The sequence below is a fragment of the Plectropomus leopardus genome, chromosome 10, assembly GCF_026936395.1.
Source record: "Plectropomus leopardus strain MGB_pleo_1.0 chromosome 10, ASM2693639v1, whole genome shotgun sequence".
Lineage (NCBI taxonomy): Eukaryota > Metazoa > Chordata > Actinopteri > Perciformes > Serranidae > Plectropomus > Plectropomus leopardus.
The window spans coordinates 20,314,587-20,329,042 of record NC_142185.1 but is presented as its reverse complement, the minus strand read 5'-3'; the positions used below and the strand labels follow the sequence as shown (position 1 = coordinate 20,329,042).

General features: G+C 37.9%; 1 protein-coding gene across 1 annotated transcript; it reads left to right on the top strand.

The window, feature by feature from the left end:
- Positions 1 to 4,098: 4,098 nt before the first annotated feature.
- Positions 4,099 to 13,949, top strand: LOC121948693 (acetylcholine receptor subunit alpha). The gene is made up of 9 exons (XM_042494093.2): positions 4,099 to 4,373; positions 6,304 to 6,446; positions 6,536 to 6,580; positions 7,409 to 7,518; positions 7,955 to 8,150; positions 9,052 to 9,289; positions 12,637 to 12,860; positions 13,068 to 13,307; positions 13,400 to 13,949. The coding sequence occupies exons 1-9, from the start codon at positions 4,331 to 4,333 to the stop codon at positions 13,526 to 13,528; spliced, it is 1,368 nt and encodes a 455-aa protein (XP_042350027.1). The 5' UTR covers positions 4,099 to 4,330; the 3' UTR covers positions 13,529 to 13,949.
- The last annotated feature ends 507 nt before the right edge of the window (positions 13,950 to 14,456 follow it).

Sequence of the window (14,456 nt, the reverse complement as noted above, 5' to 3'; positions counted from 1 at the left end):
CAGATCACATGAAAAGACCAAAACCAAAAATGGGTTTTACTAACAAATGTTGACCATGTAGCCAAAGGTTACAAAAGTTAATTCCTCTTTGGCTTCAGCCTCATTTGCAGTCCAAAACACCTCATTGAACTTTTCGTTCTTTTAAACCTTCATATAACTTGAGACACATCAGTATCATACATGTGGACAATGTAGTTTATTTTGAGTTTGTCTCTTGTACGTCGTCCTGCTGCCATAAATACTCACTAGAGCACAACATGTGTATTAATCCACAGCTGAAAATAGTGACCAACAACTGCACTATTCATTCCTGTTAGGGTTAAGTTAAATATAAACTGCAGTGCCCAGCTCTTCTGGGAAATTACCAACATTTTTTGTAAATAAAACTATATTTGTGACCCGTCTTTAAAGATTTTTATCTTGAATAATGGGCTTGAGGCTGAGCCCCCTAGACAGAAAGGGGATACAGCATCTGTATCCTTGAAAAGCCTAAAGAATATATAAATATTTAATGCTGCTTAAAACATTTGACCAGAGCAACATACTTGTTTGAGGCAGCAACATGACCCCAGCAGATAGGACTAATAGTCCTCCATCCTGCATATTCAGGATGACAGGCCGTGCCTAAAAGCCACACGTCATGTGACTTTCCATAAACCCCCTCTCACAACACATCCGTCACACTGATTCACTGTGAGATTAAAACCCAAACACACAACACCTAAGGCAGTACCACTCCTGCATTTGAGAGACTGTTAATTACTGGATATATGTGCAAACAATGTCACATCAAATTTATGCATTTTTAGTTTTAATTACCCACAGGTTATGTCTTTCCAAGCAAATTCTACGAACCAGCCATGCACAGCCATCACGGGCTCATCACATGACCGCTGTTTCAAACTGTTAGAGCTCCAGGAGTTATTTGGATATTTGGAAAGTGTATTTATTTAACATTTTGTGTTAAGGGAACAGTGTGAAAGATTCCGGGGCATTAAGTGGCATCCAGCGGTGAGGATTGCAGATTGTAACCAGCTGAAACTTCTCCTGGTTATAATTCCTGAAGTGTTCATTGTTCAGGAGGTTTTTATCAGCAGCTGAATTTTCTGTAGCGGTTTCCTCCTCTTTAAAAAAGTACTGGCCAGGTGATTTAAACAGGTAAAAACATGAAATAAAGCAGTTTTACATTACAAATCTGTCTCTCTCTCTGATGTTGTTTGGCTCATCAGAGTGGGTCTGCTAGCCCAGCACTTGCTGATGTGTGCTCATCTTTTTTCAAGTGAAGATCCAGATGTTCAAGGGGTTTTTACCATGAGCTGATTTATCGGCACGGGTCCTTTCGTCTCCAAAACAAACAAACCTGGTGATTTAAGCAGATACAGAATAAAGCAGTTTCTCATTTAAAAAGCAGTGTATTTTCAAAGCTGCTTGTTTCAGAGGGGCTGCTATCTACAGAGGCTGGCTGAAAATGGGAAAATGTGAATGTCCTATTTGGAGCCTGTGTTTGGTTTGTCAGTTCTGGGCCACTGTAGAAACATGGTGGATCGCTGAACAAGGAGTAACAACAAAAGTAACAACAACAAGACAATTCTTATTTTCAGCTAATTATAAACTGAAGGAAACATATTTATTATATTCCACATCTGCCAATGCCCCTTATTCCTACACACTGAATCTTTAAATTTAGATTTTTTGGATGTGAGCTTTTAGGTGTGATTATTATTGATGAATATAAAATTTGATGTAACCGCAGTGTTGGGCACCTCATATTGTCTGCAGCTTTGCATTCAGCTGTTTCCTGTGTTTAGGTTTTTGTGCTTTAAATTTCCCCACAATGCATCTGAGTACCAATCACTGCTTGACATTTAATCAACCTGGTTTTGTGACCACATCACGTTGAGTTAATACAAGCCAAATTCAGACTTGTCTCTGGTGATTGTGTGGTAAAATTGGATTTTCATCCAACCGTTTAGCCTCCCCCGCCATTATCAGCGATTTTAAATATATCATACCTCCATCTACATCAGGCGTTGACTGTGAAAGGAGGTAAACCATACCAATAAAGCTATCAAGCTTTCTATCCCTCAGTCAGATGGTGCGATAATGCCGTGCTGGAGTAATGTCTGCCAAATGCATTGTGCAGTGGATTTGCCTCATTCACAGTAATGAGACTAAATTTAAAAGGCTGTGATCCATGAGATAACTGACCTTTCTCTGTTGACTGGATGGTAATGCTCTCCTCGCTGCAAACAGCTGACCTGAATACATTTTCAAATGTTGAAATATCAGAAAATCTTCCGTTCAGCCACGTGAACAAAATGGAAACCTTTATTTTTTGTTTTTCACATAGACTACAAGTAGCAGAGGTGTAATCATGGATGTTGAGTTTCATTGATGTTAACTTATAGTAACATCATAACAACATTAAGTAAACAAACCAGTAGAAATCCTTTTAAAATATCACATTCATACTTGGCAACAGTGAAACCACATATATAAAGGTTTAAGACGATGAAAATATTAAATTGCCTCTTCAAAGAAATGACATTAATGCTGTTGAGAGTTAGATGTTTCTATATTTATGTTTGAATATGCCACTCGACACACATCATAATCTCTCCTTTGAAAACTCTTAATCCTCTTAATCTTCATGGAGGCATAAACATGCAGTATGTTGTCCAGTTTGCAGCCACCCCCCTGCAGATATTACATGGACGCTTTCATTCAGATTCAGTGAACATTTAATCACTTTACAGAGCACATATAAACACACAGCTCATCGTCCTCCAGAGACTTTAATCGCGACTTGAGCCTTCAAAGTGTTTTAATTAACACTGGACAGAGCACACAGACGCCGGGGACTACAGGTCGACTGAACACATACAAAGCTGGCTTGTCCTCGTGTTACATGACAGACTGAAAGAAAGGCAGAGCGGTGCTTACATGGTGTAAATTCAGGTGGCCTGAGTGATTGGAGATAGAGAGGGGGTGGGTTGAGACAAATCTCTCTTAATTCAGACATTGCCAAAATGGTCATTTGTCCCTAAGTGAGATGAATGAGGCGAGCGGTTGAGTGACTGGTTGATTGAACGGATTCGGGATGTGAGGAAATTGAGTTGCCTGACCCATCACGGGCCCGACAGGGTGGGGTGGTGAGGAGCAGAAGGGGGAAACATGGGTGTAACACCTGGCCACCAGCAAACACAAAAGGCTGTTTTAAACATCTGAGCTATCTAAGGCCATATTCTAAGTTTAATTTACCAGGAAGTTGCATTCAGATCAAGAACTTTACAAAAGAGAACTTTACAAGGTAGCAGCCACAATAAGATGACAAAATATTAAAATATAACATATACAACATGGCACATGGAAAAATCACAATGAAACAAAAAATATCAGGTATTAAACACAGTGGCCTCTTAAGAAAAACAACCACATGCCTCAGTCACCATATTCTTTATGATGCACTTAAATTTATCAACAGATACAGAAAATTCTAATCTTGGATCTTTTTGATGAGCTTGATGAATATTATTATATTATAAAGCTCTGACAGCTACTAAATGGCCCTATAAGACTTTTTTGTCAAATATTGTTTCCAAGGTCAAACTTGAACTTGGCAGAGCTAAGAGCAAAATCCTCTTTCTGATGGTCAAGTCAGACTAACTTTGTGTACTGAAGTTGCTAACACTTAGAAAGAACAGGCTAATTTAACTTTTCATTTTTAAGTTGCCACAACTTTACAAAATTAAATCAATACAACTACATTTCAAGAAAACTTAACACTTAGATATAAAATAAACTAAATCAAACTAAAATCAAGATTAATGTCCTATTTACCTTTCTTTTTCAATGTAATCTGTTTTCTCAGTGTAATATATACATGTGAAATCATTACTTGGTATGTGTGTAAACATTAGAAGGAGCTTTGTGTAAAGATTTTAAGGGAGCACGGATAGTTTATCACTGACACAAGTAATAAAAAGCAGCAGGCATGTGCTGCCACGTCTCTTCTCACCTCGAGGTTGTGTGTGGCCAAGTTCACGATGGGATATTTCAGTGGTGGATTACTCTGGCACGTTGATCTTATAACAGATGACAAAGAATGTGGCCCTCTCAAATGACAAGCATTGGCAGCCGGTCACTCACATCCGCTGTCAGACAATAACAACAAGGCTGCCAGTGGAGAGCTTGGAGCTCGTACATTAAGTTATTTGCCAGTGCTGAAAGAATGTTTTAGGTGGGTCAAACCTTTTTAATTCTCAAGTGGTCAACAGGCATCGTGTTGAACTTGGATCTTGCTTTTGGATGCCTGGGTTTATTGGCAAGAATGAATACTTTACTTCTCATTTTCCATCTAGTCATTTTAGCAGGTAAGTTTATTTGAAACTAAAGATAATGTGTATTGGTTACCTGTGGAAATAAATGTCTGTTTAACTTTGCTTGAATTAAAGCATAAAGAAAGTCCATAAAAACAAGAACTTGCATGTTTGCATTAATTATGTGTATTGGTGTGTACTCATCTCAGGTCAGTGAAAGTTGATCCAACTCAAACAACAAAACTAATGAGCAAATTTTAGTTCTGTACAAACCGGCTCTTTGATTGACAAGGGCATGTGTGCTGTTTTCACTTTGCTTCTCAACCTTTTGTCTGTCTGTCACCACATGAAGTTACCTGCATAATTATGTTCTGGCGATTCCTTAGTTTACTGAGTTGAATGTCTGGTGAATCATTCAACCATTCAAACAGCATGTTGCTGTAAAATGACCTTCGTTTCAAGGTCAGCTGAAAAATGAAAGGGGATCCTGCTCTGGCTTGTGACAGATATGTAGTGGTAAGAGAACATCTCTCTTAACAACCTTACAGGGGGGAAATCATATGTTTGAATGCACTATTTCCATACTTAGATCCATCAGTATATATGTACAAATGCACACATTTACATTACAGTCCTTTTAGGTTTATGCTTGAATGTAATTACCTTGTGGTTATATCTGCTATAAAGCCAGTAGACTACATTTAAAACATTGAAAATCAATAAAGTAACTGACAGAGACTTTTTGTGATCACCAAAATGCACACATTTAATGTCCAGCATTTACGCCCGTACACTGCACATACCAAGTTAAAGTGGGTCAGATTCAGTTCACTTAAAACAACACATGAACATACTGTATATTCACAAATGCCATAGTATTACACTCAACGTCATATCTATTTTTCAGCTCATATTAAATGAACTCATCTCAAGTGTCAGATGTTCTTAAAGCAATATTCTCTACTGACACGAGAGGATTTTCCAGCTCATTCAAGAGGCAGCTTGAGGTGTAAAGAAAAACTGTAAAGATAACATAACATAACATAATACAAGACTTTATTAATTCCACTCCAGGGGTCAAAAACAAGAGAAAGGAGCAATAAAAATATGACAAATAAATCAATTTGATCAAATAAAATAATATAAAATTGATGCACACTTTATGCACATTTCACCTGGATGTTCGTGACTAACTCTTAAAGGTCCAGTATGCAGGATTTAGGGGCATCTATTAGCCAAAAATATGGAATATAATATTCATGACTATGTTTTTATTCATTTTTAAGAAATAAGAATCATTGTGTTTTCATTACCTTAGAATGAGCTGTTTATACGGGGTTGTTTCTTTCCATGGAGTCTTTCATTTATCTCAACTAGGCAAGAACGGACAAACCAAACACTGGCTCTAGACGTTTTCGCTTGGCTGCCACACTTCGCCTACTTGGCACACAGGAGAAGTTTCAGTTGGTTTAAATCTGCAACATCAGTTCCCAATGGCACTAAATCCTGCACACTAGACCTTAAACTAGTTACATGAGTTTAAACTAAACTGCAGTACACTACATGTAGCTGTAATCAGTTATAGTTAATGAGAAAAAATGTTATTAAATTGCAGTTTCTAATCATAATGTATTCTTTTCGGTAAAAAAATTAATGTAAAGAATGTAACATTCATTCTGCTGTTTTGCATATTTTCGCTCTGCAGGAACGCTTTCTTTTAGCATAGCCAATTTACAGACAAATCAAAGTAGTCCAATGTAAAGTAAAGTTACATCACTTTGATGAAATAATTAGAATTGTTATTTTATTAACAGGGAACTGGAATCAGTAAATGATTGCATTTCAAAAGTAACCTTCCCAACACTGTACATATAATATGACACAGTAAAGTTATATGATAGATATAAGACTAATTACACAGTATAAGTATGTGTATAAGTAAACAGCCTATTGAGCCCGTATGGTGTGTTTCATTTAATTTTAGGCGCTGCCTGGGCCTCCCCTGATGAAACCCGTCTGGTCCAAACCCTCTTCACTGGCTACAATAAGGTTGTCCGTCCTGTCAGCCACTTCAAGGACCCGGTGGTTGTTACTGTGGGCCTTCAGCTCATCCAGCTCATCAGTGTGGTGAGGTCTCGTGTCACACGACATGTAACAACCCTCTGTTTAACATTCACCGTCATCAGCTGTCTGAACACATTTATCTGCATTCACAGGATGAGGTCAACCAGATTGTCAGCAGCAACGTGCGACTGAAGCAGGTTTGATACGTGTTTAATTTTGTTCCACTGTATTGCAGAAAGCCGCAATGACGTTGCAATAAGAATGTGTAAGAAAGAGATGGGAAAAAATACATCATCATGTTTCTGTAATTACAAATAAATGTCCCAAGTGTAAAAAAAAACCCAAAACATACAAACACACAAACAAAACTCCGGAGGCAAAGAAATGTAAGGAAATATAAACAAATATTTTTTTGTCCCCACATGTATATCATAAATGAAAACCTCAGGACTGATCACAATAATTAGCAGGCTATACAAAATATACTACAGAGGTACGTTTCTTTCTTGCACCATTTTAAGAGATTATACAAGAGGAAAAAGTCACAGATCCTGGTCTTGTATTGCACAAAAAACATTTCTATAGTGCTAAAGGGATCTTTTTTGTATTCAGTTTATATACGTTTCTCTATATATAAAGAACACTTCATTAAACAATATTGCAGATACCAACTTATTTACTGTAAAAGATGATAAGTATTATTCCTCTATGGGTTTAAAAAAAACATTGAGAAAATTGAGAAACACTGGTCTTTTATTTTATTGTATTTTTTTTATTTAACCTTTAATTTTTTTTTATGTATTAATCTTTATTTTTTTAATATAACCTTTATTTAACCAGGAATAGTGCCACTGAGATTCCAAATCTCTTTTTCTTTCTATGTAGCAAATAGGAATGAAATCTGCTTTAGAAAAATTAAATTATCCTTTTAAAAGTTTATATTTGTCACCTCTCCATAGAAGTTTATATTTGCCTCTGTTTAAGTACTGTCCATTTTTCTGGATGCCCTTGTCTGTGTTTTTCAGCAATGGAAAGATGTGAACTTGCAGTGGAACCCGGAGGATTACGGTGGCATCAAAAAGATCAGAGTTCCCTCCACTGACATTTGGCGCCCTGATCTGGTTCTCTACAACAAGTACGTTATAAGGTTATATTCAATCCATGTCATGCCCCTCTTTCATTTTGTTTCAAGCTTGTTTCATTCATTACAATAAGCTTTACATGACCGTAAGCAAACCTCTACAAACAATTAACACACCTCTCAGTGATGTTTTGAATCACACTTTCCTATACTCCAGTATGCAGTATGTGAAAGCTCAGATTTCATTAGGCTAAATCTGGACTCTGTATTGCGAGTCCCCCCTCCTCCCACCATATGCTGCGTCTGACATGCTGCTTTTTTCCCTGACAACCAGCTCTGCTGCCACAACATCTTGTGCCAAGCTGAGCGCTGGTTGGCTGGGGTGCAGCAGCAGCACTGACCTGTCCTCGGGCACTGATGTCCCCCTGCGTTAACATTTAGCTTTTTATCTCCCTGTGTTGATGCAGCCTGTATTTTTCTGTGCCCGCAGTGCTGATGGAGACTTTGCCATCGTTCATGAGACCAAAGTGCTGCTGGAGTACACGGGGATGATCACTTGGAACCCGCCTGCCATCTTCAAGAGTTACTGTGAAATCATTGTGCTGCATTTCCCCTTTGACCTCCAGAACTGCAGCATGAAGCTGGGCACCTGGACCTATGATGGAAACTTAGTCGTCGTTAATCCTGTAATACAATTCAGGCCATTTTAAATATTCTTATTTGCTTGTTTGCTGAGAGTTTGATGAGAAGATTAACACCATTTTCATATCTCCAGCATCTCTAGAGCTCACCAATTAGCATATTTAATCTTGTTTGTTTCATTAGTAAAGAAACCGAAGGGAAAATGTAGACATATTTCAGTTTGATGGGGGATTTTGTGCCAAACTATTTCTGGTCTAGGAGCAATGACTTCCTGAAGTCCCATAACAGTTTATGTAGAGATTAAACAAAAGAGATATAATGTGTTAATTAGTGAGCTTGAACCTTTGGACCGAGCCTGACTCGCCCTGTCTCCCCCTGCTTTCAGGCTTTATGCTAAGCTATACTAACTGTCTCCTGGTTGCTGCTTCAAGCTTTATTTATACTCGCACAGGACAACCTGGTGTGGGCCTCCATAGATGGGTGACGAGCAGGCCATGCACAGAGGTGTTTATGTTCAACGTTCATATAACAGTTCATATGATATCCAGGGAAAATGCACATACAGCAGTTTTTATGATATCCACAAAAATTAGCACCCCATGGAAGAAGTTACGTCCTTAATGTTAATTACGTAATTCACATATCTTACATAATTAATGTAAAGTTACTGTGGTTAGGTTAGAAGAACAAATATGGTGACAAAAACAAATCTCCTGTGTTTTATGACAATCCTCCACCCCAAACTGCCTCCTAACTTAACCACTTGTGATTGCTTCCTTCTTCACTACTGTGAGCGCGTTGGTCATGATTGCAGCTTACAATGTAGGAACACAACCTTAACACATTTTAACATCTTATTTAACAATCACTTTGGAGCCCAAACATAATTCAGAGCACAAGATAATAATAGAAATAATCACTCTGTTTTTTGTTTCCTCTCACCAGGACAGTGACCGCCCTGATCTGAGTAACTTTATGGAAAGTGGAGAGTGGGTGATGAAGGAATCCCGTGGCTGGAAGCACTGGGTGTATTACGCTTGCTGCCCAGAAACCCCTTACCTGGACATCACATACCACTTCCTCATGCTGCGGCTCCCTCTGTACTTCATCGTCAACGTCATCATCCCCTGCATGCTCTTCTCCTTCCTGACTGGCCTGGTCTTCTATCTTCCTACAGACTCCGGTACGTTGACTCTCATTCCTCATTGTTTCTTTTTACTGGGATATCTCCAAGTATCAGTTAATATGATAATGACATTATGACATAAAAGATACATCAGTTGCTATTTTCTGATTTTCAAAAACCAGGAAACTCAACAGATATTTAAATATTCATCACACACAATATATTTTCAACTCTCAGAATAAATCATATATTCAATATGCCCAGATGCTTGTTTTCATTGTATGTCTTTATATGTGACCCCCGTTAATTTTGACCATTGTATTTTGCTGGAAGGGTTGAGCTGCTTGCAACATTTTTAGTAAAAGTAGGTTCATATACAGTCCTCTACAAGACAATTATTCGTAATTTAACAGTCCTCTTTGTGTATTTTTCCAATTCATTAGGATTGTCCATTTTACTGAAATGCAAATGTTGCAAGGTGTTTGCTTTTGTTGTAATTTCTTGACTGAAGGAAATCTGTACATGTAAAGCCATAGTTCAGCACTTTGGGAAATAGGCTTACACTTATTTGCTTTGTTGGTGAGATTTAGATTTGAAGATTTACAGCACTCTGATATTCATCTGCTAAATGCAAAGCTTCAGCCAGGAGACAGTTATCTTGGCTTAGCACAAACACTGAAAACAGGAAAACAGCTACCTACCAGCACCTATGAAGATAAATAATTGGCCCTATGTCTTGTACCAGCATAGTGACGAAAAGACTCCAGGAACTCCCAGGCCCCTAGGAAGTGTGCTGGACTTTGAATCCAATCTCACATGTAGACTTACATTGGGAAAGAGACTTCTATCAATCAGTGGATATATTTGTTTTTTTAGTGTTACAATCCCTTTGAAAAGACTAATTTGACCATCAGAATTTCATCCATTTGGTCTGATAACATTTCAAAAATCTAGTAGACCGATGACATTAAAGAAGATTAAATCATTCAAGTTAGGTCTAAACCAGAAGTCAGCCAGCAAAAATCTCAAGTTTGCTTGCTCAGTCCTAATGATGCAGAAGGTCCAGGAAATTTTACACCTAGAAGGTCAAACTTTTTTTGGCTTCATGTGCCACTGAGCAACATCCATAGCAAAGCCAAGAAATAGTCCACAAAGAACACACCATAAAAAAAAATGTCGATTTCACTCTTTTTAAAATTTGTTCAAGCAAATGAGATAAAACAAGTTAATTGGTGATCATTTAAGGAGCTAGTTGGTGACTTTTGCTGTCTTTGGACAAAACTGGGCAAGCTGTTTCCCCCATTTCCATTCTTTGTAACTTTTAGCAAGAAAGCAAATTAGCATATTTCCCAAAATTTGAAAACATTTATTTAAAATAGATGATAGTAAGTGTCGCTCACTCCTGAAATGGTCAATTAGGAACAGTGGGCAAGGCCTATAGATGATCACTGTATATGTGTATTAATAGAGATGTGCAGAGAAAAAACAACCTCTGAAGTAATTATTTGCAAATCACAAAAAAGCATCCATATCTACTGTAAACTTGCTGCATTTTTATTATCATCTGTGTTTTCATGATACGGTATGTAAACGCATTTATGATGTGATAAGTGACATCAAGACAAATTCTTGTCCCTAATTCTGAGGTGTCCCCACATTGGCTGCTGCAGAAACTGCACTGCTTGTGTGCACATCTGGCCGTGTTCCCAGTGTGTAGGTCTGCCTCATTACCCAGGGTCCCTCTGTGCTGTCATGTCTGAAAGCAGGCCTTTGCTTTAATGTATAATACATCACTTGATCCCGGTTTCTGATATGACTGCTGACAGGAAAGTGTGGAGGAGATTGCTGGTGCCAAAAGATGCTCTCTCTGGGATAACTGCTCTTACTGAGCAACAAAAACAACACGTCTTGCATTTTACTTGTGAGGGTGTCAGAAACTGTTGACTTGTGCTATTGTTGGGTTTGGAGACAAAAAACAAAAATGCCTCTCACTCTTTAAGTGTGATTTGCTGCTGTGGATGAACAATGCAGTTACTGTGCTGTTGTGCAAATACTAGAGATGGAATCCTGATTGGATGAAGAGGAAGTATTTACTCATGGAAACAGCTCTCCCTTGTGGCAACATATTATGATTGCATGTTATTTGTGAGCTAACATATTTAAATATGGCAGCTCCACATTTTCCACTGTGGTTTCAGGCTTATCTCTGTGTGTCTTTTAACGTAAAGTTGTGTATAAATAAAACAAAATGTGGACATCTCTTAATTTCCATACTGAAAACATAATATGTCCTCTTTAAATGCATCTGTGTACAATTAGAAATATTTTTGATGGACACTATGGTCTAAATTCAGGAGTTCCTAATCCTTTTTGTTTTATGATGCATAACCATGGATCGAATCTGAGATGTGACCCATCATCTTCAGTTACATAGCCTGTCTCTATCAACTGTGACCAGCTCAACTGAAAAACAGTTATTTTTTTAAATTAATTTTGATTATTATTTTTATTTTTATTGATTTGTATGGTTTTCAAAGCATAATACTTGGTTTACTAGGAAAAAATGCAAACATTGGAGGAAGGTATGAAAAATAAATATTATTAGTATTATATTATTATATTGTATTAGTATTAATTTAATTTATTGTATTATTGTGATTGCTGTCATAGAGTATACAGTATCTATCCTTGTAACTTCTAATATGAATTCAATGCATTGCTGTAAAACAGCTTTATACTTAGTAAAGTTTCCTTGAGCAAACAATGGTTTGATGATGATGATGATGATGATGATGATGATGATGATGATGATGATAATGAGTGGCAAAAAATATGTTGTTTTTTTCAGAATTTAGATTAATTTAGAAGACTGCCATATTAAGGACCTTTCAGTGGCTGTTTAAAAGATTTTGATCAAATTACACATGAAAAATCCATCTGCTGATAAAGATTAAGCGCTACTAAATGTACTTTGAGGTGAGATTGTTTGGCTAAATGTTTTTTTTGCTGTTACTCACGAATCTTTAGATTTATACCCTTCTAATAATAGGCGGATTATGAGACAACTGGCCCCTGGGCACAGATATGCAAAAGGCCCCACCACCTCTTGGAGCAAGAAGTGTTGTTTTTGCCTCTTTTGTTGTTGTTTTTCATTCCTTTGTAGTCATTGTGCATCTTTTTGTGGTTTTGTGTCTCTCTGAGGTCATTTTGTGTCTTTTTAGGTTATGTTGTGTCTTTCTTCTGACAGTAATACATCCATGCTTCTAATCAAATCCAAGCATCCACACAAGGAAACACCAGTCTAAATGCTGGCTGAGCACAAATATGTCCAACACAGTCACATTATATTGCGTGGTCAGTATTCTCTAAAAAGAGCAGTAAAGATGTTTCTGTGTGTCTCGCAGGTGAGAAGATGACTCTCAGCATCTCTGTCTTGCTGTCTCTGACTGTGTTCCTGCTGGTCATTGTGGAGCTGATCCCCTCCACCTCCAGTGCTGTACCGCTCATTGGGAAGTACATGCTCTTCACCATGGTCTTCGTCATTGCCTCCATCATCATCACTGTGATTGTCATTAACACCCACCACCGCTCCCCAAGCACTCACACAATGCCAGACTGGGTCCGCAAGGTGAACTCATATAATAAAATAATGACTTGAAGTGTTCTGAGTGTATAGCTAAATGACTAGAAATGAATCAGTTCTGTTTCCAAGCGTTGGAGAGCAAAACTTAATATTTTTATCTGTATTATATTGCCATCTAGTGGCAGCAGACAGAACATCTTCATTTTCCCTTGTTTTTTTCCTCACTGTATATATTTTGTCTTTTTCTGACAGGTTTTTATTGAAACCATTCCCAACATCATGTTCTTCTCAACAATGAAACGCCCTGGAAAGGAAAAGCCGGCAAAATCTAGTATATATGGAGGTGATTTTGACATCTCAGACATCTCTGGCAACCAGGCTTCCCCTGTTCCTTACCAGTCGCCCATCACCAAGAACCCAGACGTCCGCAGTGCCATTGAAGGAGTCAAGTACATTGCAGAAACCATGAAATCAGATGAGGAATCCAACAATGTAATCTTCTTACACAGAAAGTGTCTCCAATATTGATCTTCAGTGAGTCTTCTTGCCTTTATGTGACACTATTGTCCCTCTTCTCTTTCCAGGCTGCTGAGGAGTGGAAGTTTGTGGCCATGGTGTTGGATCATATTCTGCTGTGTGTGTTCATGGCTGTGTGTCTCATTGGCACATTAGGCGTGTTTGCGGGCCGTCTCATTGAGCTGAGCATGCTCTAAAAGACCTGCTCCGTCTGTTTTACTGGTTTAACCACTCAAATGACCAGTGTGTTGCTCAATGTGAAATGTATTACATTTTTGTTTGAAGCCAATGTATGCGGCCTGCAGCATTAACAGCATATTCTGCCTGTTTGAATCTCTGTTCGCTTTTGTTGTATCGTCAGCACATTTTATGACAGAGCAGCGTTGTTTTTCTTTCTTTTTTTAAAAGAATATATATGTGCAATGAAAATGTTTTATTAATTCAAAAGACATATTTTCCTTGACATGTTTATAGGGAACAATTGAATTAAAGGGATTTTGTCAGTTTTTCAGGGTGACTGATGTACACATGCAGTCTTGCTCAGGGTCCTTAGTGTATGTCAGAGTCCATATAACCTAAGACTTTAATAAACTGACCAGTTGTGTTGCACACTTTTAAGATTCCATAAGTCTAAAGGTGGGAAATTTAAAAGTAGAAAATTGAATAGCCACAGTACAATCACACATTATCTCTCGTGGAGTTCAGATTTTTAGATGGCATTTTCTTGTTGGACAATAGAAACACCAGCTTTCTGAAGCACCCAGCCTCTCCAAGTGTGCCTTTCTATGCAGAGTCCAGTGCTGTTTCACACTGCACTATTCAGATGTGTTTATTTTTCTCTTAACCATCTATTTGAAATTCAAATACAAATGCAGATTATGTTGCCTTGCATTATTCAGTCAACACGTGGTTCGAGTTGTCTTTTTACACATTCAGCAGACATGAAGTAGACATGCTGATGAGAACAGTGAGACAGAGCCAAAACAGTTACATAAGTTGGTGGCAGTAAAACAAAAACAATACGTTGACACCAAATAGAAAAAGGTGAGGGACATTGCAGAGTTGAGTTATAGTCATGTCACAAAGAATGAAAAAAAACTTGATGTGGGTTGGGCTGTAAAAGGG

Excerpts from the sequence above, each read along its gene's own strand:
- LOC121948693 (XM_042494093.2), top strand. The coding sequence starts at position 4,331 with ATGAATACTTTACTTCTCATTTTCCATCTAGTCATTTTAGCAG. Across the intron at positions 7,519-7,954 it reads GATCTGGTTCTCTACAACAA|TGCTGATGGAGACTTTGCCA; the intron begins GTACGTTATAAG and ends CTGTGCCCGCAG. Across the intron at positions 12,861-13,067 it reads TGCCAGACTGGGTCCGCAAG|GTTTTTATTGAAACCATTCC; the intron begins GTGAACTCATAT and ends TTTTTCTGACAG.